The sequence below is a fragment of the Hemiscyllium ocellatum genome, chromosome 35 (genome assembly GCF_020745735.1).
Source record: "Hemiscyllium ocellatum isolate sHemOce1 chromosome 35, sHemOce1.pat.X.cur, whole genome shotgun sequence".
Taxonomy (NCBI): domain Eukaryota; kingdom Metazoa; phylum Chordata; class Chondrichthyes; order Orectolobiformes; family Hemiscylliidae; genus Hemiscyllium; species Hemiscyllium ocellatum.
The window spans coordinates 7,701,070-7,725,417 of record NC_083435.1 but is presented as its reverse complement, the minus strand read 5'-3'; the positions used below and the strand labels follow the sequence as shown (position 1 = coordinate 7,725,417).

Sequence of the window (24,348 nt, the reverse complement as noted above, 5' to 3'; positions counted from 1 at the left end):
AGGTTGCTCGGTGAGCTGTCGACATACTTCATCTCTCCAGACATCGCTTGCGGGGGTCATTACCCAGTGTGAGAAATTGAAGTACTTCACCCGATCTTAAAATATTCAATTTGTGACAAACTGGTTCAACTGAATTGTAAAAGCCTATAACAAAAAAAAGTGCCCTTTAAGTTAGTGAATCCGGTCTTTCTGGGGCCCAGAGACTTTCCCATTTTCCTCATCTCACTGCCACACTCCACCTATACTGTGGGATTGGGGCTGCAGTGGTGGTGAGCGGTCTCCTCTGTTCCTGTTAAACACCAATTAAAGTGAAACCAACCTACAATATTGGGGTTAGAGTCAGGAACCTGTTTGACAACATCACTCTCAGTAGTCATGTCCTTTTTTGTTTGAATTTCTGAATCTCACTCAGCCTGATCACAGAATATACTCAATGATTGCACAGATAGGGGAAACATCCTCGGGCAGCAGGCAGCAGCTTCTGTGAAGTAAATTACCTGGTGGGAGTGGTGGAATATTTAAACAGAGCCCAGGGAGTGGCTGCTAGTCAGAAGAGAGAATGTTCTAGTTTGGTGGAAAGAGAAGGTGAATATCAGAAATTCAGCAAAGGACTAAACTTATTAAACACTGTTTGAACTAGTAAAGCAAAATATCAGTCAAAGAAATACATGCAGACAAGTACTTATTTAAATCTAAGGGAATAAAATAAACCAAGGTGTAAATATCACCATTAATAATTTGTAATCGGTATTTTACTTTGTGCATTATTTGTCTATCCACTGAATGGAAGGTGTTTTTCATTTTTTCTGTCTCTGAAATATAAGCCAACTGGCATTGGGACAATTAGTTTATGGAAGATATGGATAAATGATTAGCTAGAAGAAGAGAGTTTACAGTTCCTAGCACATTGCTGACAATATCAGGCCAGAAAGGAACTATATCACTGGGAGGGGCTGAACTAATAACCCCTGAGTTCAAAGTTAAATCTAGGAAGATAAAGACAGCAGTATTTTACATCAGGCTCGACAGATGGGTTTTGATTAATTTGGTTTTAACTTAGGGGCCTCTTGTTGAAACCAAGACGCACAGTGCTACAGACTTTGCTTTAATGATAAAACAGAAATTCATTCACAAAAGGAAGGGAGTTGAAGTGTAATAAATCAAAGCATCTACTTATGAGACAAACACGAATAGTTTTCAAAGAAACTGTATGATCTCTTTGATCTAGTACGCTTCATGAAAAGAAGCAACTTAGCTTTTGTATTGTGCACAAAACCCACGTGGAGTACTGTACCCAAAACATCACTCAGACAATATTCACACCAGAGTCCCCGTATCTAAAACCTCGATAGATTTAAGTTAATTGTCTTCAGTGTCTAGGCTGGAGCTGCAGCTTACTTGTCCTCAGACACCAAGCTGGTAGGGTTAGAGTGAGTTATTGAGAATGTCACTGTCATTGGACGTATCCTTGTCTATTTAATGTGTTATAGTGTGAACCACTCAGTTGTATTACGCCTCCTATTATAGGCTGTACCTATCTAAAATACATAGGAAGCAACATCTCGTTGGAGAATGATCACCGCTTGTAAAATCTTCCCATTGCACTTCTCTATATTTTAACAAAGGCTTAGTCAACTGCAGAGATCCTTTCATTGCAGGCCAGCCCATGGTCCAAGCCTCTGTACTCAAACTGAACACAGGCCTCCCTTCCACCCCAAAAAAACAGGACCTGAAAATTGCAGCATTCTGCTGTGAAGAAGGATCTGAGTGTCTTTGTGCATGAATCACAAAAATCAGTTTACAGTTACAGCTGATAATTAAGAAGCTAATGGAGTATTGTCCTTCATTGCTAGAGGGATGGAGTTTAAGAATAGGGAGGTCTTGCTGCAGCTGTATAGGATGCTGGTGAGACCACACCTGGAGTACTGTGTACAGTTTTGGTCTCCCTGCTGGAGAAACGATGTACTGACACTGGAGAGGGTGCAATGGAGGTTCACAAGGTTGATTCTGGAATTGAGAGGGCTGGCTTAGGAGGAGAAATTGAATAGACTGGGACTGTACTCACTGGAATTTAGAAAAATGGCAAGGGGGGTGCGGTGGAATCTCATTCAAACATAAAATTATGAAAGGAATAAATAAGATTGAAGCATGGAGGTTGTTTCCTCTGGGGGGTGAAACTCGAACTAGGGGGCATCGCCCCAAAATAAAAGGGAGCAGATTTCTGACTGAGCCGAGGAGGAACTCCTTCATCCAAAGGGTTGTGAATCTGTGGGATTCCCTGGCCAGGGAACCAGCTGTGGCTAACTTGTTGAATGTTTTCAAGGTGAAAATAGATAGACTTTTGAACAGTAAAGGACTTAAGGGTTATGGTGAGCAGGCGGGTAAGTGGAGCTGAGTCCATGGAAAGATCAGCCATGTTCTTTTTGAACAGCAGAGCAGGCTCGATGGGATGAATGGCCTACATCTGCGCCCATTTTTTATGGACTGCTTGTCCTGAGTCCTTTGCAATTTTCACAATACTAGGACAGGTCATGGTGTGGGTCCCTTGAACCATCTTAGGCTCCCTGAAAGATTTTGCTGCTGGAGCAATTTCAATGGAAACTGCACCTTCATATTATAGAGAGAGCGAGGGATTATCAATTTTCACAGTGATTTATTTATTAATGATCAAATTAAAGCCATTCTTTTTAACATGATTAATTCTATTGATGCATGAATCAAAACTGAAAGACAATTAAGTTTAGTTGTACAGTTATCTATTTCAAGACATTCACCCGTCACCCAGCAGGTTATAACTGGCAAGAGGCAGGGAGGTGGTGTGAAATTATACATGGACCTGTTAGTGACTTTTAACCCTGCAGATTTTCAGTGGTGCAGAATTTCTCCCAGAGACATTGCATCCCGAGAGGAACAGTGGGAAAACGCTCTCAGTGAAGGTGTTGGTGGAAATGTGGAGATGGGACATGGTGTCCACATTGTAAAATGACACCTGTCCACCCTCATACTCAGGGAGAAAGGGGTCCATGGAGTGGGTCCAGCAGCATAGCCAGAGGATGGTTTCAACCACACACTCCAGGGCCAGGCACACGTTTCAGGTCGATACTCCCTTTCCTTTGCACAGATTCCTTGGCTACTCCCACAACCCACCAAGTGTTGTCCCCCACCTCCGCCTCCCAGTAGTGTCTCCCTAATGTGAATCCCTCTGATTCCAGGACACAGAACCAGGGATCAAACCTTTTTGGGATATTCGGAAGCTCCTGCTCTGTCTCTCCAGGTCTCACACTGGTCAGGTCCTCAGACAGGATCAGCCGGGAGTGTGCTGTGTTTGGATCCAGAGTCAGAGAGGCTGGAGCTGGGGGGAAATGTACAAATAACACCATCACTCAGTCTCTAAACTGCATCCATTTTCAAGAGCTCACTTGGGAGATTCCTGGGATCAACGTTCTGTCATTAGCTGTGAATGTGCAATTGGGCCACATACATCACACTCTCTTCCAGCACTAATACTGGATTCTGCAAAGTTGTAGCAAATTTCACAATCTATTGGTTACCTGGGGACAAGCTCAGCCCCCTCCAATATCTTCAGAATAAGATGCTGTCATTTTATATCAGTGTAAACACTTAAAGATACAGCAATGTACCAGAAGACTAAAATCTGGTATCAGGATTGAGTAAAATTAGATAGAATTCAAAACGTGAGAAACTAAGTGAAAAGAAGTTAAGAACAAACTAGCTTAACATTGAAACCTCAACTAATAAACAGAGAAATAATCCATTTGGAGCGAGACCTTGTGGAGTGAGTTGTCATGGTCCTCTAATTGTGTTGCTAGAGAAAGTGAATAATAATAACAGGACCAGGGATGGAACGATATTGGATGTGTGCTTTATCTTCAGTATGAAAGCATCCTTTCTTTGTTTTAGCAATGGTGAAACTCCATGGTTTCCATGACTGCATCTCACCCAAGCCAATGGTAGCTGGATGGGCTGTGTGCAGGAGAGACGGGATGCAGTTAAGTCTCTATTTTTCCAATTAATTTGACATGATTGTTCAAATGGTTTATTTGTATGGAATTTCATTTTTCACATTCACTGATTTGCAAACCTTTGCAAATCCAATCCCCAGTGATTCTCAGTGCCGAGACGCCCCAGCCCCCCTGTGTATCCCATACCCTGTTGTCCCCAGCCCCCTGTGTATCCCATTCCCGGTTGTCTCAGCCCCCCTGTGTATCCCATACCCTGTTGTCCCAGCCCCCCTGTGTTTCCCATACCCTGTTGTCCCAGCCCCCTGTGTATCCCATACCCTGTTGTCCCCAGCCCCCTGTGTATCCCATACCCTGTTGTCCCAGCCCCCTGTGTATCCCATACCCTGTTGTCCCAGCCCCCTGTGTTTCCCATATCCTGTTGTCTGCAGCCCCCTGTGTATCCCATATCCTGTTGTCCCCAGCCCCCTGTGTATCCCATACCCTGTTGTCCCAGCCCCCTGTGTATCCCATACCCTGTTGTCCCAGCCCCCTGTGTATCCCATACCCTGTTGTCCCAGCCCCCTGTGTATCCCATACCCTGTTGTCCCAGCCCCCTGTGTTTCCCATATCCTGTTGTCTGCAGCCCCCTGTGTATCCCATATCCTGTTGTCTTCAGCCCCCTGTGTATCCCATACCCTGTTGTCCCAGCCCCCTGTGTATCCCATACCCTGTTGTCCCAGCCCCCTGTGTATCCCATACCCTGTTGTCCCAGCCCCCTATGTATCCCATACCCTGTTGTCCCCAGCCCCCTGTGTATCCCATACCCTGTTGTCCCCAGCCCCCTGTGTATCCCATACCCTGTTGTCCCCAGCCCCCTGTGTATCCCATACCCTGTTGTCCCCAGACCCCTGTGTATCCCATACCCTGTTGTCCCCAGCCCCCTGTGTATCCCATACCCTGTTGTCCCCAGACCCCTGTGTATCCCATACCCTGTTGTCCCCAGACCCCTGTGTATCCCATACCCTGTTGTCCCCAGACCCCTGTGTTTCCCATACCCTGTTGTCCCCAGCCCCCTGTGTATCCCATACCCTGTTGTCCCCAGCCCCCTGTGTATCCCATACCCTGTTGTCCCCAGCCCCCTGTGTATCCCATACCCTGTTGTCCCCAGACCCCTGTGTATCCCATACCCTGTTGTCCCCAGCCCCCTGTGTATCCCATACCCTGTTGTCCCCAGCCCCCTGTGTATCCCATACCTTGTTGTCCCCAGACCCCTGTGTATCCCATACCCTGTTGTCCCAGCCCCCTGTGTTTCCCATATCCTGTTGTCTGCAGCCCCCTGTGTATCCCATATCCTGTTGTCTTCAGCCCCCTGTGTATCCCATACCCTGTTGTCCCCAGCCCCCTGTGTATCCCATACCCTGTTGTCCCCAGACCCCTGTGTATCCCATACCCTGTTGTCCCCAGCCCCCTGTGTATCCCATACCCTGTTGTCCCCAGACTCCTGTGTATCCCATACCCTGTTGTCCCAGCCCCCTGTGTTTCCCATACCCTGTTGTCTGCAGCCCCCTGTGTATCCCATACCCTGTTGTCCCCAGCCCCCTGTGTATCCCATACCCTGTTGTCCCAGCCGCCTGTGTTTCCCATATCCTGTTGTCTGCAGCCCCCTGTGTATCCCATATCCTGTTGTCTTCAGCCCCCTGTGTATCCCATACCCTGTTGTCCCAGCCCCCTGTGTATCCCATACCCTGTTGTCCCCAGCCCCCTGTGTATCCCATACCCTGTTGTCCCCAGCCCCCTGTGTATCCCATACCCTGTTGTCCCCAGCCCCCTGTATATCCCATGCCCTGTTGTCCCCAGCCCCCTGTGTATCCCATACCCTGTTGTCCCAGCCCCCTGTGTATCCCATACCCTGTTGTCCCCAGCCCCCCTGTGTTTCCCATACCCTATTGTCCCCAGCCCCCTGTGTATCCCATACCCTGTTGTCCCCAGCCCCCTGTGTATCCCATACCCTGTTGTCCCAGCCCCCCCTGTGTTTCCCATACCCTATTGTCCCCAGCCCCCTGTGTATCCCATACCCTGTTGTCCCCAGCCCCCTGTGTATCCCATACCCTGTTGTCCCCAGCCCCCTGTGTTTCCCATACCCTGTTGTCCCCAGCCCCCCTGTGTTTCCCATACCCTGTTGTCCCCAGCTCTCTGTGTATCCCATACCTAGTCCTCAGCCCCCTGTGTATCCCATGCCCTGTTGTCCCAGCCCCCTGTGTATCCCATACCCTGTTGTCCCCAGCCCCCTGTGTATCCCATACCCTGTTGTCCCAGCCCCCCTGTGTTTCCCATACCCTGTTGTCCCCAGCCCCCTGTGTATCCCATACCCTGTTGTCCCCAGCCCCCTGTGTTTCCCATACCCTCTTGTCCCCAGCCCCCCTGTGTTTCCCATACCCTGTTGTCCCCAGCTCTCTGTGTATCCCATACCTAGTCCTCAGCCCCCTGTGTATCCCATGCCCTGTTGTCCCAGCCCCCTGTGTATCCCATACCCTGTTGTCCCCAGCTCTCTGTGTATCCCATACCTAGTTCTCAGCCCCCTGTGTATCCCATGCCCTGTTGTCCCAGCCCCCTGTGTATCCCATACCCTGTTGTCGCCAGCCCCCCTGTGTTTCCCATACCCTGTTGTCCCAGCCCCCTGTGTATCCCATACCCTGTTGTCCCAGCCCCCTGTGTATCCTATACCCTGGAGTCCCAGCCCCCTTTGTATCTGTGTATCCCATACCCTGTTGTCCCCAGCCCCCCTGTGTTTCCCATACCCTGTTGTCCCAGAGTAAACAGGGGAAGCTTATGATGATGTTGCCTAGACTGGAGAGTTTTAGTTTTAATTTTAGAATTAAAAATGTGAGTGAATAGAATTAAAATACAATTCAGCTATGATCTAATGTAATAACATTGTTGCCTTTTGGGGGTGGGGAGAAGTGTGAATGGTCTCCTCTTGTTCCTCTGAGTTTGTCCCTCTGCATCAAAGCTAATCTCATCAACAAGACATTGCCAATAGGCTAGACCATTCACTAGGCAGTACCTTTCACTAGGCTTCACCATTCAAGTCATACTAGAACCATCAGCGTTAACACCGGCATCTCCAAATCATAATTAGAACCATCAACGCCACCTATAGCTGACAGTGTGTATTGTTGTTTGCAGGTTCTGAAAGGATATTTCCCCATGTGAGAAAGACTAGAGCTCCCCTTTCAATAGCACCGCCTTAGAGCTTTAGTCCCAGATTTTATTTATTGTAAAAATATGCTTTCTTCATAAAAATAAATCTTTATGTTATGAAGATGTGGGTGTATCTATAAGAGAATTAAAAACAGCAGAACTGCTGGACACAGCACCAAGTGATCTCAATAAAGTAATAATGTAACACACGGTCGAACATCTCGATTAGCTGATTGCCTGGAGACAAAAAAGCAAATTTGTATTTGGTCAATAAGTTTTAAGTTATACCCCAAAAAATATTAAACTCTAATCCAGTTTGAATTGAATATATTGACAATCTTAAAAGCCAATGACACAATTCGATGCTCTGAGGTATAAGAACGGGGAAAAGCAAACACTTGAGAGGAGAACTGCCAAACCTAGCATGTACCAGGCTGCTTGAAAAAACATCTTAAAAGTCCCTTTTTGATCAGTAACCTGTGACACAGAAATTCCTAACAAGGAGAAAAGAAGGCACAGGAAGACCCAAAGACAAGAATTTACAGCTGCCTCATTTTGAGATAAGGAGTGTTGTTTTATAAATCTTAATTGGGAGTTTATCACACTGGTAATATAGAAGGGAAGGTAAAAGATAGGTTAGAGAAAGAAATTGTAAATAGTGTTTAGTTAATTATTCTTTGTTATACGTTAAGAAATAAAGTTACTAATTTTTACTTTACATAGTTCTTGTCCACTTGAAGTTTTACAGATTAATGCACAGGATAAATCTTTTCTGTGTTGCTGGTTTTAAATTAAGCAGGAGGGTTTACCATGTATTGTAACAGTGTGGGGGTTCGGATCCATGATTTGAACAGGTTTAGACAGATTTGAATAGATTTGGGGTACAAAAAAAATCCCAGCAGATTTAAACACTTGCAGGTCAATGTACTAGATCTTTACATAAAACACAAGTGAGACAAATTGTTTAATTTTGGTGACTTGTGGTTGATTAAATTAAAAGCCATTTTGGAGAAATGGCTCCAAAAATTGCAAAAGAGGTTCTGGGTTTTGAAGATGGTTTTCAAGTTTGCTAGGAAAGTTTAGAAGGAAAGAAAAAGGCCATACTTTTAGAATTAGCAAATAAGTTAGATTTGGGTTTAATCGAGTTCAAAAGTAAAGCTGACATTGTAAAGGGGTTACTCAAACACTTAGGTATGTCAGGGAAACAGACAAGTGCAGTAGAGGTAGAAAAACTTAAATTACAATTGAGAAAAATGGAGTTAAAAGATAAGGAAAGGAAGAGAGAAAGGGAAAGAGAGAGAGAAGAGAGAGAGAGAGAGAGAGAGAGAAGGTCCTTGGCTGAGCACAGAGAGAGAGAAGAAAGGGAGAGAGAAAGAGAATTTGAACTTGAGAAGTTGCAACTTAGACAGCAAAGCCAAGTTAACAGGATGGAGATTAAAGTTGAAAGTTTATATGTCAAAACTCTGCCACATTTTGATGAGAAAGATATTGAAGCTTCTTTATTTCATTTGATAAATTGGCTAGGCAGCTGGAGTGGTCTGAGGATTTATGGGTAATGCTAATTCAGTCTAAAGTGGTAGACAGAGCAAGTGAGATATTTGCTGATGAGGTGTCAAGAGGTTAAACGGGTTATTTTAAGTGCTTATGAATTGGTACCAGAAGCATATAGACAGTGGTTCAGAAACACAAAGAAAGAACTAGGTCAGACTTATTTTGAATTTGAAAGAATTAAACATAGTCACTTTGATAGATGGGTGCGTGCTTTGAAAATAAGTAGGACCTTTGAGGCGCGAAGCGAGTTTATTCTGCTGGAGGAGTTAAAAACTCACTTCCAGAGATGGTAAGAATTCACATGGGGGGACAGAATGTTCAGGGAGTGAGAAGGGAAGCAGAATTAGCAGGTGAGTACATGTTGGTGCATAAGACACGCTTCTGGCCAGACTTTCGTCCTGTGAGGGATAAAAGTTGGGAGAAGGGGAGATCCTACACTATGAAACCAAGAGTCAAGTGCACAGGTAAGAGTTTATCACAGGTTAAAGAAGCTCAAGAGGGTGGACAGGAGATGAAAGGCCTCAGGTGTTTTCACTGTACTGGAGTGGGACACAGAAAATTACAGTGCCGGTGGTATCAGAAGGGCACTGAGAAAAGGTGTTTTCACTGTGGTAAAGTGTGACATGTATAGACATAGTGCTGGTCGTTAAAGAAAGGCACTGTGGGAAAAGAAGTTGTAAAAGAAGCTAAGCCAGTGGCATTAGTGAAGGTAGTAAAGGAAATCCCAAATTAAGCAGGAGAGTTTACCTGGTGTCTTAACAGTGCCTTACAGTTAATGAAACCATTCAGATCTATACTCACTTTATTTAGAGACAACAAGCCTTGACGTTAGCATTCTGCATATTTACAAACAATCTCTTGGCATTTAGCTGAAGCCGAAGCATCAGCAGGGCCCAGTTACTGAATGGACCTTTGTCATTCTTTGGCAGAAGGGCCTTACACAGTGGTCTCTCTCACTAAAGCAGCTGCCCTAAGTTTTAGTGCATCTCTCAGCACGTAGTTCTAGATACTGGAATGTGCCAGTCTGCAAGACTCAGTCAGGGTCAACTCCTTCAGCTGGAAGACAAGCAGGTTTCAGGCAAACCAAAGAGCTTCTTTCAATGGGTGATGCTCCTCTAGGCACAGTTGATGCTCATCTCGGTGTGCGTCCTGGGGAACAGACTGTAGAGCACGGAGTCCCGTGTCACGGAGCTGCTCGGGACGAACCTCGACAAACCCCACTGCATTCCTCTCCAGACTTCCTTTGCGTAGGCACATTCCAGAAGAAGGTGTGTGACAGTCTCGTACCCCCCAGCAGCCGCTTCGAGGGCAGCGTGCGGTGGCGCAGAGTCCGGGCATGCATAAAGGATCTCACAGGCAGAGCCCTTCTCACCACCAGCCAAGCCATGTCTTGGTGCTTGTTGGAAGGTTCTGGCGATGAGGCATTCTGCTGATGACTTTGACAGTCTGCCCAGGGAACCACTCGATAGGATCTGCCCTCTCCTTTTCCTGAAGGGTCTCAAGGACATGACGTGCTGACCAATTCCTGATGGACTTGTGGTCAAAGGTTAAAAGCAAATTACTGCGGATCTATTTTCTCTCCTTACAGATGCTGCCAGACCTGCTGAGATTTTCCAGCATTTTCTCTTTTGGTTTGTGGTCAGAGGTGTTTATCTTCACAAATTTCTCAATGAGGGACAGGTAGTATGGAGCGGTCCAACTATTTGGAGCGTTCTGCGGCAGCGAGGCCAGACCCATCCTTCGCAACACCGGGGACAGGTAGAACCTCAGTACGTAGTGACACTTGTTGTTGGCATAGCAAGTGTGTATGTGCAGCTTGATGCAGCCACACACAAAGGTGGCTATCAGGGTGAGGGTAGCATTGGCTGTGTTCTTTCCCCTGTGCCCAGATATTTATACATGTTGTCCCTTCGGATATGGTCCATCTTTGACCTCCAAATGAAGTGGATTACTGCGGCAGCACAGGTTCAGGGAATAGGCCAGACCTGAGCCACATACAACTCATACCTAATAACCATGTTTTTACCCACCATGGAGAGTGACTGGTGCTCTCATCTGTCCAGTTTCTGCTTCGCTTTAGTGACACGCTCCTCCCAAGACTTGGCACATGCCCTAACCCCTCCGAACCAAATACCCAGCACCTTCAGGCGGGCAGTCCTGATGGTGAAGGGGATCGAGGATTGGTCGGCTCAGTTCCCGAAGAGCGTGGCCTCACTCTTGCCTCGGTTTACCTTGACTCCTGAATCCCGGTTAATCTGGTCACATATGCACATGAGTCTGCGCACGGACAGCGGATCCGAGCAGAAAACAGTGACATCATTCATGTACAGGGAGGCCTTAACCTGCAGGCCCCCGCTGCCAGGAATAGTCATCCCTCTCAGGCTTGCATCCTTCCTGACGGACGCGGCAAAGGACTCCATACAACACTCAAACAAGGCAAGAGAGAGAGAGGCAGCCCTGCCTGACTCTGGGTCTGATCGGGAAGCTTTCAAATTTCCACTTGTTGATTGAGACTGCACTAACGATGTTGGTGTAGAGCAGTCAGAGCGAATTGCAGATTCCCTCCCCAAAGTCCATTTTGGAGAGAACATCTCTCATATACGCATGTGACCTCCTGTCAAAGGCTTTCTCCTGGTTCAGGCTGATGAGACAGGTGTCCACCCTCCTGTCCTGCACGTAGGCGATCATATCCCTGAGGAGTGTGAAATTCTTAGCGATCCTCCTGCCTGGTACAGCACAGGTTTGGTCAGGGTGAATCACCGACCCCAGAGCAGACCTGACCCATTTGGCAATGACCTTAGAGAGGATTTTGTAGTCCACATTCAACAGTGAGATTGGTCTCCAATTTTTGAGTTCCTCCCTCTCCCCCTTCCGCTTGTAGATGAGGGTGATGATGCCTTTCCTCATGGATTCACTCATGGTACCTGCCCGAAGCATACTGACATACACCTCCAGCAGGTCCTGGCCAATCAAGTCCCACAGAGCGGAATAGAGCTCAACCAGTAAGCCGTCGCTTCCGGGAGTTTCATTCTTTTCTATAGACTTGAGGGCCTTGGCCAGCTCTCCCAGAGATAGCGGCTGGTCCAGCCTCTCCCATGTGCTGTTGTCTAAGATCTTCGTGATCGAGGACAGGAAAGCTGCCTCTGGGCTTTGGGTCATACAGACTGGCAATAAAAGGATTTACTGATCCTCAGGGTGTCAGCCTGAGATGACGTTACCGAGCCATCTTCTTCCTTCAGGCTGCTGAGCATGGAGCTCTCCCTGTGCACCTTCTGGCAGAAGAAATGTGAGCACATCTCATCCTGCTCCACTGAGCAGACCCTGGAGCGGAACATTATCTTGGAGGCAGAGAGTGAGGCTTGCAGGCTCCTCACCTCCTGGAGATCCTCCGTAACATCCACTCCCATCACCTGCAGCAGGAGCAGCGTCTGCCTGGCTTTCTGGAGTGTGAACAGTTTTCCCACCTCTCTCTCTCACCTTCTGAATATCTTTAAGGATAAAGAACCCTTTGCCAGTTTCCCACCAGTCTGTTGGGGACTCAGAGAGAAGCTTGTCTGCCATTGAGTCATAGAGTCATAGAGATGTACAGCATGGAAACAGACCCTTCGGTCCAACCCGTCCATGCCGACCAGATATCCCAACCCAATCTAGTCCCATCTGCCAGCACCCGGCCCATATCCCTCCAAACCCTTCCTATTCATATACCCATCCAAATGCCTTTTAAATGTTGCAATTATACTAGCCTCCACTACTTCCTCTGGCAGCTCATTCCCTACACGTACCACTCTCTGTGTGAAAAAGTTGCCCCTTAGGTTTCTTTTATACTACTCCCCTCTCCCCCTAAACCTATGCCCTCTAGTTCTGGATTCCCCGAACCCAGGGAAAAGACTTTGTCTGTTTCCCCTATCCATACCCCTCATGATTTTGTAAATCTGTATAAGGTCACCCCTCAGCTTCTGACGCTCCAGGGAAAACAGCCTCAGCCTGTTCAGCCTATCCCTATAGCTCAAATCCTTCAACCCTGGCAACATCCTTGTAAATCTTTTCTGAACCCTTTCAAGTTTCACAACATCTTTCCGATAGGAAGGAGACCAGAATTGCATGCAATATTCCAACTGTGGCCTAACCAATGTCCTGTACGTCCGCAACATGACCTCCCAACTCCCATACTCAATACACTGACCAATAAAGGAAAGCATACCAAACGCCTTCTTCACTATCCTATCTACCTGCGACTCCACTTTCAAGGAGCTATGAACCTGCACTCCAAGGTCTCTTTGTTCAGCAACCCTCCCTAGACCTTACATTAAGTGTATAAGTTCTGCTAAGATTTGTTTTCCCAAAATGCAGCACCTTGCATTTATCTGAATTAAACTCCATCTGTCACTTCTCAGCCCATTGGCCCATCTGATCAAGATCCCATTTTAATCTGAGGTAACCCTCTTCGCTGTCCACTATACCTCCAATTTTGATGTTGTCAGCCAACTTACTAACTCTTGTGCTCACATCCAAATCATTTATATGAATAATGAAAAGTAGTGGACACAGCACCGATCCTTGTGGCACTCCACTGGTCACAGGCCTCCAGTTTGAGAAACAACCCTCCACCAACACCCTCTGTCTTCTACCTTTGAGCCAGTTCTGTATCCAAATGGCTAGTTCTCCCTGTATTCCGTGAGATCTAACCTTGCTAAGCAGTCTCCCATGGGGAACCTTGTCAAACGCCTTACTGAAGTCCACTTCGAGCACATCCACTGCTCTGCCCTCATCAATCCTCTTTTACACTTCTACAAAACACCCAACCAAGTTTGTGAGACATGATTTCACAAGCACAAAGCCATGTTGGCTATCCCTAATCAAATTCTGGATCAGTGGTGCTGGAAGAGCACAGCAGTTCAGGCAGCATCCAAGGAGCAACGAAATCGACGTTTCGGGCAAAAGCCCTTCATCAGCAATAAAGGCAGTGAGCCTGAAGCGTGGAGGGATAAGCTAGAGGAGGGTGGGGGTCGGGAGAAAGTAGCATAGAGTACAATAGGTGAGTGGGGGAGGGGATGAAGGTGATAGGTCAGGGAAGAGAGGGTGGAGTGGATAGGTGGAAAAGGAGATAGGCAGGTAGGACAAGTCCAGACAAGTCATGGGGACAGTGCTGAGCTGGAAGTTTGGAACTAGGGTGAGATGGGGGAAGGGGAAATGAGGAAACTGTTGAAGTCCACTTTGATGCCCAGGGGTTAAAGTGTTCCGAGGCGGAAGATGAGGCGTTCTTCCTCCAGGCATCTGGTGGTGAGGGAGCAGCGGTGAAGGAGGCCCAGGACCTCCATGTCCTTGGCAGAGTGGGAGGAGGAGTTGAAATGTTGGGCCATGGGGCGGTGTTGTTGATTGGTGCGGGTGTCCCGGAGATTTTCCCTAAAGCGCTCTACTAGGAGGCGCCCTGTCTCCCCAATGTAGAGGAGACCGCATCGGGAGCAACAGGTACAATAAATGATATTAGTGGGTGTGCAGGTAAAACTTTGATGGTTGTGGAAGGCTCCTTTAGGGCCTTGGATAGAGGTGAGAGAAGGAGGTGTTGGCGCAGGTTTTACAGTTCCTGTGGTGGCAGGGGAAGGTGCCAGGATGGGAGGGTGGGTTGTAGGGGGGCATGGACCTGACCAGGTAGTCACGGAGGGAATGGTCTTTGCGGAATCCTGATGAAGGGTTTTTGCCCGAAACGTCGATTTCGCTGTTCCTCGGATGCTGCCTGAACTGCTGTGCTCTTCCAGCACCACTAATTCAGAATCTGGTTTCCAGCATCTGCAGTCATTGTTTTTACCTTGTTGATTTTATCCCTAATCAGTCCTTGTCTTTCCAAATACATGCTCCTAGGAGCTTTCATCCTGGAGTAGGATTTGAGCACAAAAGCCTGACCGGGAGAGAAGAGTGCAGCTGGCCATTGAGTGGTCGCTGCCTTTCTGCTCCCTGTTTTAATCATGGGGCCTGGCGATGGGACATTAAGCCAAGGTTTGAACATAATGGAAGACTTTGTATAATCTCTTGCCCACAATGTTTTTATGGTGATGCAAATCCATTGCCACAGAAGATTGCTGAAGCCATATTATTGTGTATATTTAAAACAGACATAGTTAAGTTCTTGATTGCCAAGGGGATCAAAGGTTATGGGGAGGAAGTGGGAAAATGAGGTTGAAAAACCTATCAGCCATGACCTAATTTCTGCTCCAATATCTTATGACCTTCTGCAGAGCTTCTCATCTGCTCCTTCCGTCGTCTGTCCCTTTTTTCAGCTTTCCTACCAACCTCACTGACTCTAATGCTGGGTGGCACACGCACGGTCAGAGGTTATCCTTTCTCCTTGTAATGCGACATGACTTCCTGCAGATGGCAGCAACTTGCCAGCGCCATATCTGTGAATAGAAACCGGAGCTGAACCCAGGCGCAGCAATGGCTGGTTTGACCAGGGAACACTGACATTGAGCTGGGATTCCTCACACTGCTCGCTAACACTTGGGGAAGTTGATGTTTTAATGAGGACGGCTACAAATACTCAGCCAGTTCCGATCATGGACTAAGATCCTTAACCAATATAAACTAACCCTTGATTCAATTTGGCCTGAATCAAGGGTTAGTTTATACACTTGAGTGCATCGTATTTTCAGGAAAGTGTCAAGGACTGATACAGGGCAGCGAAGAGGCTCACTTCAGGTTTATGTGAGAGTACTAAAATTCTGGGACTGTTTCCCTGAAAGCAGAGGAGGTTGCCTTGAGGGGAAAGGGAGGGTCTAAACCAAGGATTCACAATGGCGAGGGGCTGACCGGAGCATCTAAGGAACAAGAGTCGGCCATTCAGCCCCTCGAACCTGTTCTGCCATTCAACCTGCCCTCAGGCCTATATCCCTTACCTAACATCTATCTCAGATGAAAACGCGTGGTTGGAGATAATCAGGGATGAAATTGTCTTCTCTGGAACGTGAGGGGAAGGGGGGGGGGGGGTCAGACACTGAAGATCATTTCCAGAAGAACTGCGGAGAATGAGGATCAACATTTTTTTTCTCACAAATGGCGCCGTGGGGCGAGGCCACTGCCTGGGCTCTTTCTGCTGAAGTTAAATGGAGATCCGTTCAGGTGTTGGACCCTTCCGGTGATTTAAAAGGATGTGAATGTGGTCTATTACACATAGAGATATCTTTGGTTTGTTTGTTGGATAGAATGGCTGTAGTCATAGAGTGGCCGTGCCAAAAGATTCTCAGCGACTTCCGCAGGTCATGGACTTTAGGCGTCTACTTCTCAGGTAAAACTGAGTTGTGAGGAGCACACAGGAGAGAGATTTCAAGCATTCAGCACCGACATGCGCCGGGCTGAATGGCCTCCTGTGCTGTAAGATAACCTCGTTTTCCAGAAGTGGTGAGATCTCGTTTTCCCGTGAAATCACTGAGCTGCAGGTGTTTGCCTCAGGTGCAGGAGAAAAACGAAAGTGCTTTGAATCCGGAAATGCTGAGGGTGAACATGGATTCCAGACAGCAGCGAGAGAGTTGGATCCAGGAGGTAATCTGTCCCATTTGTCAGGATTTCTTCACCGATCCGGTTTCACTGGATTGTGGACACAACTTCTGCCGCTCCTGTATCACCCAGAGCTGGGGAAAGCAGGAGATAAACTCCTGCCCGGAATGTGGACAGGAGTTTCCAGACAGAGCCCTCAGGGTAAATCGGGTCTTAGCGAATCTGGCCGAGAAAGCTCGAAAATTAAATCCGAATCCACAAAAGAAGGAAAGTGAACATCACTGTGAGGAACATCAGGAAGAACTGAAGCTGTTTTGTGAAACTGACAAGAAATTGATCTGTCTGGTTTGTAGAGATTCCCGGGAACACAAATCTCACAACTTCATCCCGGTTAAAGAAGCTGTTGGAATCTACAAGGTAAAAGGAAACAGATTCCATCCCCTGATTATTCCATCACATTTTCATGGTCTAACACTTTTATTTTCTGATTTTCTCTCCCAATCCCAGGATCGGGTGAAATCTTCCTTGGATTCTCTCACAGAGAAGAAATTAGCGGCTCTAGAAATGGAGCAGCAGCAGAAACAGCAGATTTCCCAAATTCAGGTAAAATCTCCCTGAGCTGATTCTCTGGGATCTGGGTTAGTTTTGTCCCCTTTAAGGTGGGATATTAATGATGTTTCACATCTCGTTACACAGGAACAGGCGAACACTCTGCAGACCCACATCGAATCCGAGTTCACTAAAATGCACCAGATTCTCACTGAGAAAGAACAGCGTTTACTCCGAGATCTCAGGGAACAAGAGGAGCGAATTCTCAAAACATTATTGGAGAATCTTTGGAAAATACAGGAGAATTTAAATTCCATTGAGGAGGAACTCTCAACTTTGCAGAAAGCGGAACCGATTCTACATCAGGTGGGAAATGTATGTCATTGAAATTAAAGTTTTAAAAAAGGGAGCGGGGGTCAACGGGACTGATATAAATCATCAATTTTGCCCATTATTCAGAGCTCCTGGGGAGGTGAAGGCTTAGCGATATTATCACCGGGCTGTTAACGGTTCCGAATCTGGATGTAGAAGGTTGGTGGTAGGATTCAGAGAGTCCGTGTCTGCAATCTCAGATTTGTGTTTGATTTATTTCAGGAGGAATCCTGTCGAAAGGGGAGGTAAGGCATACTTCCTAGTCGAATTTTCCACGGTTTCGTAAAATAATTGAAGGAAATGGTTCTGGCCAATCCATAACAAGGCCTTTGTTGTGTGCAGGGTGACTCACCGGGATAACGGACTGCCAAGCGCTCTGTCCGTCGGTAAATTCCACGGACCATTACAGTATACAGTGTGGAGAGAAATGGTCGCTGTCATTAATCCTGGTAAATCTCCGGTTAATTCCTTTCTCCGAAATGTTATCCTATTTCTAGGCAAGACAGACCGCCCAATTCTATCGAAGAGCATCTTCTGAAAGGATGGCGACATTCTCCTGGATAGAACCAGACGTCCACAGTATTTTCTTCTCTCCCTTCCCAGGTTCCCCATGCTAGCTGTTTCCCTCCCTCCCCGCTGTGGGATCTGCTCTGGCTTCCACTCGCTCAGCCCAGTTTCATGTTAGTTCAGTTTATCTCCACCCTCCTTTTCGTCAGCGGCTTGTCTTTCTAACTTTGTTCTTGTGGTCGTCTCTTCCGCGGGTGTCATCTTTATCCTCTCCCCTAGTCCTTTTGAGCTGGTCCCGTTGTGGGAATTTAGAAATGATGATCTGGGATTGTTCCCTGACCTGCATCATGCACTGACACTTTGTGTAACCCTCGAATGACTGGGAGGTCACTCCGCTGGGGCTGAGGGTGACAGGAGGCGATTGGGAATTACAGGGAACTGGGAAACACAAGGAGCTGGGAATCATTGGGCGTGTGAAACACAGGGGATTGGGAATTACAAGGAACTGAGAAACACAAGGAGCTGGGAATCACTGGGCGTGTGAAACACAGGGGATTGGGAATTACAGGGAACTGGACAACACAGGCGATTGGGAATTACATGGAACTGGGCAACACAAGGAGCTGGGAATCATTGGGCGTGTGAAACACAGGAGACTGAGAATTACTGGAAAATGGGCAACACGGGGAATTACAGGATCTGGGAATGGCAGGGGAGTAGGAAATATGAGAACTGGGAAATACAGGGGAGTAAGAATCACAGGGCACTGAGAAACATAGGGTCTGGGAAACACAGGGAAATGGGAGCCACAAGGGTATGGAGAATCACAGAGCGGGGAACTGGGAAGCTCAAGGAACTGGTAGGAAACGCAGAGAGCTGGAACCACAGAAGGAAATACAGGGAACTGGGAACCCCAGGGGGCAGGTGACCACGACAGACTGGGAATCACGGGGTATAGGAAATACAGGGAACCGAGAATCACTGGAGAATGGTAAACACAGGGAATTGGGAAGCTTGTGGAGCTAGGAATCACGGGGGAGTGGGAAGCACAAGGACCTGGAAAACTCGTGGAAATGGGATCGCAAGGAAACGGGAAATGCAGGGAATTGGAGAGCACAAAGAAGTGGGAATCACGGGGGAATGGGAAACACAGGGGAATGGGAATCACGGGGAATGGGAATCACGGGGGAATGGGAAACACAGGGGAATGGGAATCACGGGGGAATGGGAAGCTGAGGGTCCTGAGAATCCGGTGTTCTGGACGGACGGAGTGTTTTTAACACAGGGGCCTGGGGGTTGCAGCAGACTGGGGAGATCAGTATTCCGTGTGATAGATCGGAATACCAGGGACACAGCTTCAGAGAGATTTCGGGGACATTTCTGGAGCCCGGAAGATCGGGGTATTGCCGGACTATGAGGGCGGACAGGGATCATTTTACAACGTGAGCCCCATGTCCCATCTCCAACACTAGGGGGAACACTTTCTGCACAGACAGACGCTGGGGCAGTTTTAGGGAGAAATGTTTTACCTGACAGCTCGGTGGTCTATTCATTTTTTTTTAAATTATGTTTTCTCAGTTTGCAATTTTACAATGGCCTCCTTTACAGTGAAGTCAGGTGATGGGAGAGTTTGATTAGTTACACAGTGAATGAAAAGTCTTAGCAACTAAACAATAAACTAAACGATGGAGGTTTCCTATGGCGCCTTTTTCCCCAAATATAACAGAGCAAGAGTAACGCTCCAAAGTGGGAATTTAAACCATGGTTCTGAATTGAACTGCCCCAGTCTCTCACTATTAAAGAACAGCAGTGTGCTCAGGAGCGAGCCTCACATTCTCCATCTACCTCCCCCCCCTTCAGAGGGTCCAAGGACACAAATCCTGTACAGCTTCCAGGTGAAGCAGCGTTTTAACGCTGGTCCCCTCTACATTGTGTTAAAGTGTGGCGCTGGAAAAGCACAGCCGGTCAGGCAGCATCCGAGGAGCAGGAGAGTCGATGCTTCCGCTATGAGCCCTTCATCAGGGATGTCTCCTCTACATGGGGGAAAGGAAGCTTAAACTGGGTGACCCATTCTCAGAACACCTACTTCAATCCACAGAAAAGCGCCTGAGCTCCCAGTTGGCCTGCCAATTCACCACCGCAGCCTGTTCCCTGACCAATACCTCTGTCTCGGGCTTTCCTGATGAAGGGCTTATGCTCGAAACGTCGAATCCTCTATTCCTGAGATGCTGCCTGGCCTGCTGTGCTTTGACCAGCAACACATTTTCAGCTTACAGCAGGATCCCAGTGAAGCTCAGCGCCAGCCGGAAGAACAGCACCTCCCTGCCCAGCAGGGGATCCTGCGGCCTGGTGGACTCACCCCACACCGATATGACACCAGCTCCTTTCAGAACAGCCCGCACACGTCCCTCCTGCCCAGCTTTCCAACTTCCCTGGTTACTAACAACCATCCCTCTGTCTAACTTTCACTCTCAGCTCCGCCTGGACAGACCCATTCAGCACCGCCCTGTGATCGCTCTAAATATCACCTTTCCCTCACCGCATTTGAAACTCAGGCCTTGCTTTCTCTCAGCTGACGCTGCCAGACTGACTGAATTTCTCCAGCAATTTCTGTCTGATCCAATATTCCTCCTTCACTTGTTTCCCTGGTTCGATGGTTCGTTTTCCTGTTAAAACCCTGTAGCTTCAGTCTTGGTGTGCAATATTAATTATATTTTAATATGAACGGAGCTTGTTATTTTTCATATTCCCCAGTGTCTATCCTCCGTGTATCTAACTGTCAATGCCGCATCTTCCAGCGTTGACACTGATATAAAATGTCAGCATCACATTGTGATGATGGTGGAGGGTTGGAGCTTGTCCCCAGGTAACCAGGAGGTTGTGAAATCGGCTACAACTTTGCAGAATCCAGAGTTAGTGCCGGAAGAGAAGGTGATGTGTGGGGACTGAGCCCACACCCACATCTAATGACAGAACCTGGATCCCTTCAGAAAGCCTGGGATTCCCGGGAATCTCCCGAGGGAGCGCTTTAAACAGGAGGCGGTTGGGAGACTGACAGAGAGGACCTCAATGGCTGACTGTGTTATTTATACATTTCCTCCCCCCCCAGCTCCAGCCTGTCTGACTCTGGACCCGAACACAGCACACCCCCGGCTGATCCTGTCTGAGGACCGGACCAGTGTGAGAGTCGGCAGCACGCTGCAGGAGCTCCCTGACTCCCCGGACAGGTTTGACCGCTGGCTGTGTGTGCTGGCATCAGAGAGCTTCACATCAGGGAGACATTACTGGGAGGTGGAGGTGGGGGGGAAGACCTGGTGGCGTGTGGGAGTGACCCGAGGGAATGCCGCGAGGAAGGGGAGAATCGATCTGTGTCCCGAGTCTGGATACTGGACTGTGTGGCTGAGACATGACCAGATGTACCTGGCTGGGACTGATCCAGTGACTGCGCTGTCCCCGAGGGGGAATCCCCGGAAGGTCGGCGTGTTCCTGGACTATGAGGGGGGCCAGGTGTCATTTTACAATGCGGACACCATGTCCCATCTCCACACTTTCAGCCACACTTTCACTGAGAGGCTCTTCCCACTGTTCCACCCGGGACCACACGACAGCGGAAAGAATTCTAGCCCCCTGACAATCTGCGGGCTGAAAGGTCACTGACACATCCACCCGCTAATCCCTCACACTGCAACCTGCAGTCTGTGACACTTGCTGCTGCTGCTGCTGTACGGGGACAGCACAGTGACATAGCTCTCATTTTGATATTAATATTCTCGGTCCCCAATGGTCTTTTCCTGTTCCAATGTACGAGAAAGGGTTTTCTTGACTGTCCTACGTCATTTCTCCCTTCGAGCAGACTCTCAGTGAACACACTCCATCTGTATCACTGGAATAGATTTAATGTCCATCTCCTTTCCTGAGAACATCTTTCCTGGGATTCCTTCTATACCCCTGCTGCTGCAATTATTGTCCCATTTCAGTTCCAGCATTGAGGTTAAGTCTGTTCACAATTATTATAATTGACGCATTTTTGTATCAATTTCAGATTCCAGAATTTCCTTTTCAGTATTTTTGACATCTTCTGTTTGTTCCCCAAAACATCACTAGATTTTCCATCACTGGTTTTTCTGTTCCTCCAGTTTCCTTGTGGATTCCCACAGGACCATTTCTCGATGTGAAACTGCCTGTCAGATATTATAACTATCCACTAGAACCTGTGCTTTTTGGATTCTTGATAATCGATGCTCATCTGGATAAGTCTTAAGAGTAAGCAGAATTCTATTTCAGATTTGTTCCCTTATCACAAGTTCTCTCACATTCTCACATGTTCTCTCTAGCTTCAGTGATCAAATCCACTGATTCCGTAACATTTCTGTTTGGATTTCATTCTTAAAATTCTATGTTTAAATTAATATTCTTCATAGACAAATTCATCAGCTTTGTGCCCATTATACTGTGTAATAATCTGCAGACTGCTGTACTGAACAGGCCACTGCACATATTCATAGTTTTGCCTATTTGGACCCATTCTAACATGAAGGCCCAACCATTTTTTAGCCACCTTTTGAAATGAGGTAAAACATCTTTCGGCACCCTCTTTTTGACCATAACATGGAACAACAGAAAAAAAGGCCGTTCAGCCTGTCCAGTCTATTCTCCATTCAGTGTGACCATGGCTGATTGATAATCATGAAGGCTGTTTTCTTGACTTTTCCCCAAAACCTTTGATGCTCTTGTTGATTATAAATCTGTCTATCTCATCCTTGAATATTCCCTGTGGTAAACAACTCCACTGATTCACGATCATCTGAGAGAAGAAATTTTTCTTCATCTCTCTTTTAATGGACCACACCTTATTCTGAGTTTGTGTCCTCTGGGCTGAGACCCTCCCACCAGGGAAAACTATCTCCACTCATCTGTTCTATGTTCTATCTACATTGTCGAGCCTTCTATGAATATAATATGTTTCAACAGGGTCTCCCGCTCACTCTTCTAAACACCAAGAAGTACAGCAAAAACCTATTTCATCTCCCCTCATTATAAAATCCCTCCAAACCTGGGAACAGGTGAAATGTTTCTGGACTGGGTCTAATGCCATTATATCTTTCCTCAGGTTAAAAACAAGTAAAGGTAAAGTCACCGTCTCCTTATGAAACCATAGAGCTGATCTCCCACTGAGGTGGGGGTTTAACCTGAGAGCCACCATGCAACCGGCAAGGGAAGAGGTTAGAAAGGAACTCCTTCATGGTAATCTCAATCATTGCAGCAATTGGAGCTGATGTTGTTGGTGTCACCCATAAGTTACAAAGCTGATGTAAGGCAGCCAGTGCTGCTTACAATATTCTGGGTGCTGTGTAATGTACCTTGTATGTTTTCAGCAAAGTCTTCCATTTAGTATACTCCATTCCTTTTCAAACAGTGACCAACACTCCTTTTACTTCCTATTACCTGCTTAATATTTAAGCTATATTTTTATGATTTATGCACAATGACATCCAAATTATTCTGTGCTGTAGCTTTCTGCTTTTTGGTATTTCAATATTATTTAGTTCCACTATTCTTCTTGCTAAACCGCACAACCTCATACTTCCCACAATACTCCAATGTACCTATTGCAAAAGAACACAAGCATTTAGTTTGCAGAATAACACAAACTATATTACACAAGGCAAGAGATAAAATTGTTTGAAAAGTCTCACTATAAACAATAGAAAGGAAGATTCAACCACTTTATCCCTGAAAAATCCTCACAGCCACTCAAAATCCAATGAATATTCACCCTGATTACCACACTTTAGGCAGGTTCTAAGTTGTCTGTCATTCTCTCTCTCTCTGCTTAAAGTTCAAGTTTTCCACATTTCATTGTTTTTCCTTTGTCATTTTCTCTCTTTCCATTTCTCTTTCCAAGTCCCTGTGTCTTTCCTTCTATTTTACTGCAATTTAAATGTTTTTTTTCTCCTGTCAGACTGAATCTTTTCTAATTCTAGAAGAGATACATTCATTTTACATACTCATTTCATTAACTGTAAATGTTTTTTAAATATATCATCCTTATGAAATCTTGTGCTTACTTCTGTTCCTAATATTTTTACTAAACCTTAGTAAATAATTTTACTTAGTTAATAATTTCAAGTAATCCACAATTGCCTTTTCCAGTGCCAGAAAGTTTCAGAAACTGTCAAAGCATTTTTTCAAAATTCCTATCCATGAAATATACTTTACAAAACTCTCCTGATTATACCTCCTTTCCCTCCACATATTCTCTCCACATCATAGATTATTCTCAACTTAAAAGATGTTTGATTTCACAAATAGCCCTTCTGTTGTTATGATGCCACCTGATGATATGAGGCAATGTATCAGCGTGAAACTGCCGAGATGGATCATAAATTGTTTTCTGTTTACCATGGAGACCAGTCACTGAACATGTTCACAAAAGGGTCCCAATGTACTTATAGCAAAACAATACAGAAGAATAATGTGAGCTATATTATACAAAGCAAGTGCTAAAATCTCTTGGAAGATCCCACTGCAAAAAGCAGAAAGAAAGATTCAACCACTTTATCCCTGAAAAACTCTCACAGCCACTCAAACTCCAATGAAGATTCACCCTTATCTCCATGCTAAAGATTCTTGCTCAGTTGTCACGGCTGTAAATGGTTTCCTGTTGGTAAATATCTGTACAGTCACTAGGTGCTATTTTCTTCAGTGAATGTCTTTC

The 24,348-nt window shown here is 46.6% G+C and overlaps 1 protein-coding gene across 1 annotated transcript; it reads left to right on the top strand.

Annotated features, from left to right (window-relative positions):
* Positions 1 to 16,196: 16,196 nt before the first annotated feature.
* On the top strand, positions 16,197 to 21,338 carry LOC132832708 (zinc-binding protein A33-like). Its single transcript, XM_060850805.1, has 6 exons — positions 16,197 to 16,619; positions 16,710 to 16,805; positions 16,899 to 17,117; positions 17,346 to 17,368; positions 17,466 to 17,572; positions 20,740 to 21,338. The coding sequence occupies exons 1-6, from the start codon at positions 16,209 to 16,211 to the stop codon at positions 21,285 to 21,287; spliced, it is 1,404 nt and encodes a 467-aa protein (XP_060706788.1). The 5' UTR covers positions 16,197 to 16,208; the 3' UTR covers positions 21,288 to 21,338.
* Positions 21,339 to 24,348: the final 3,010 nt, after the last annotated feature.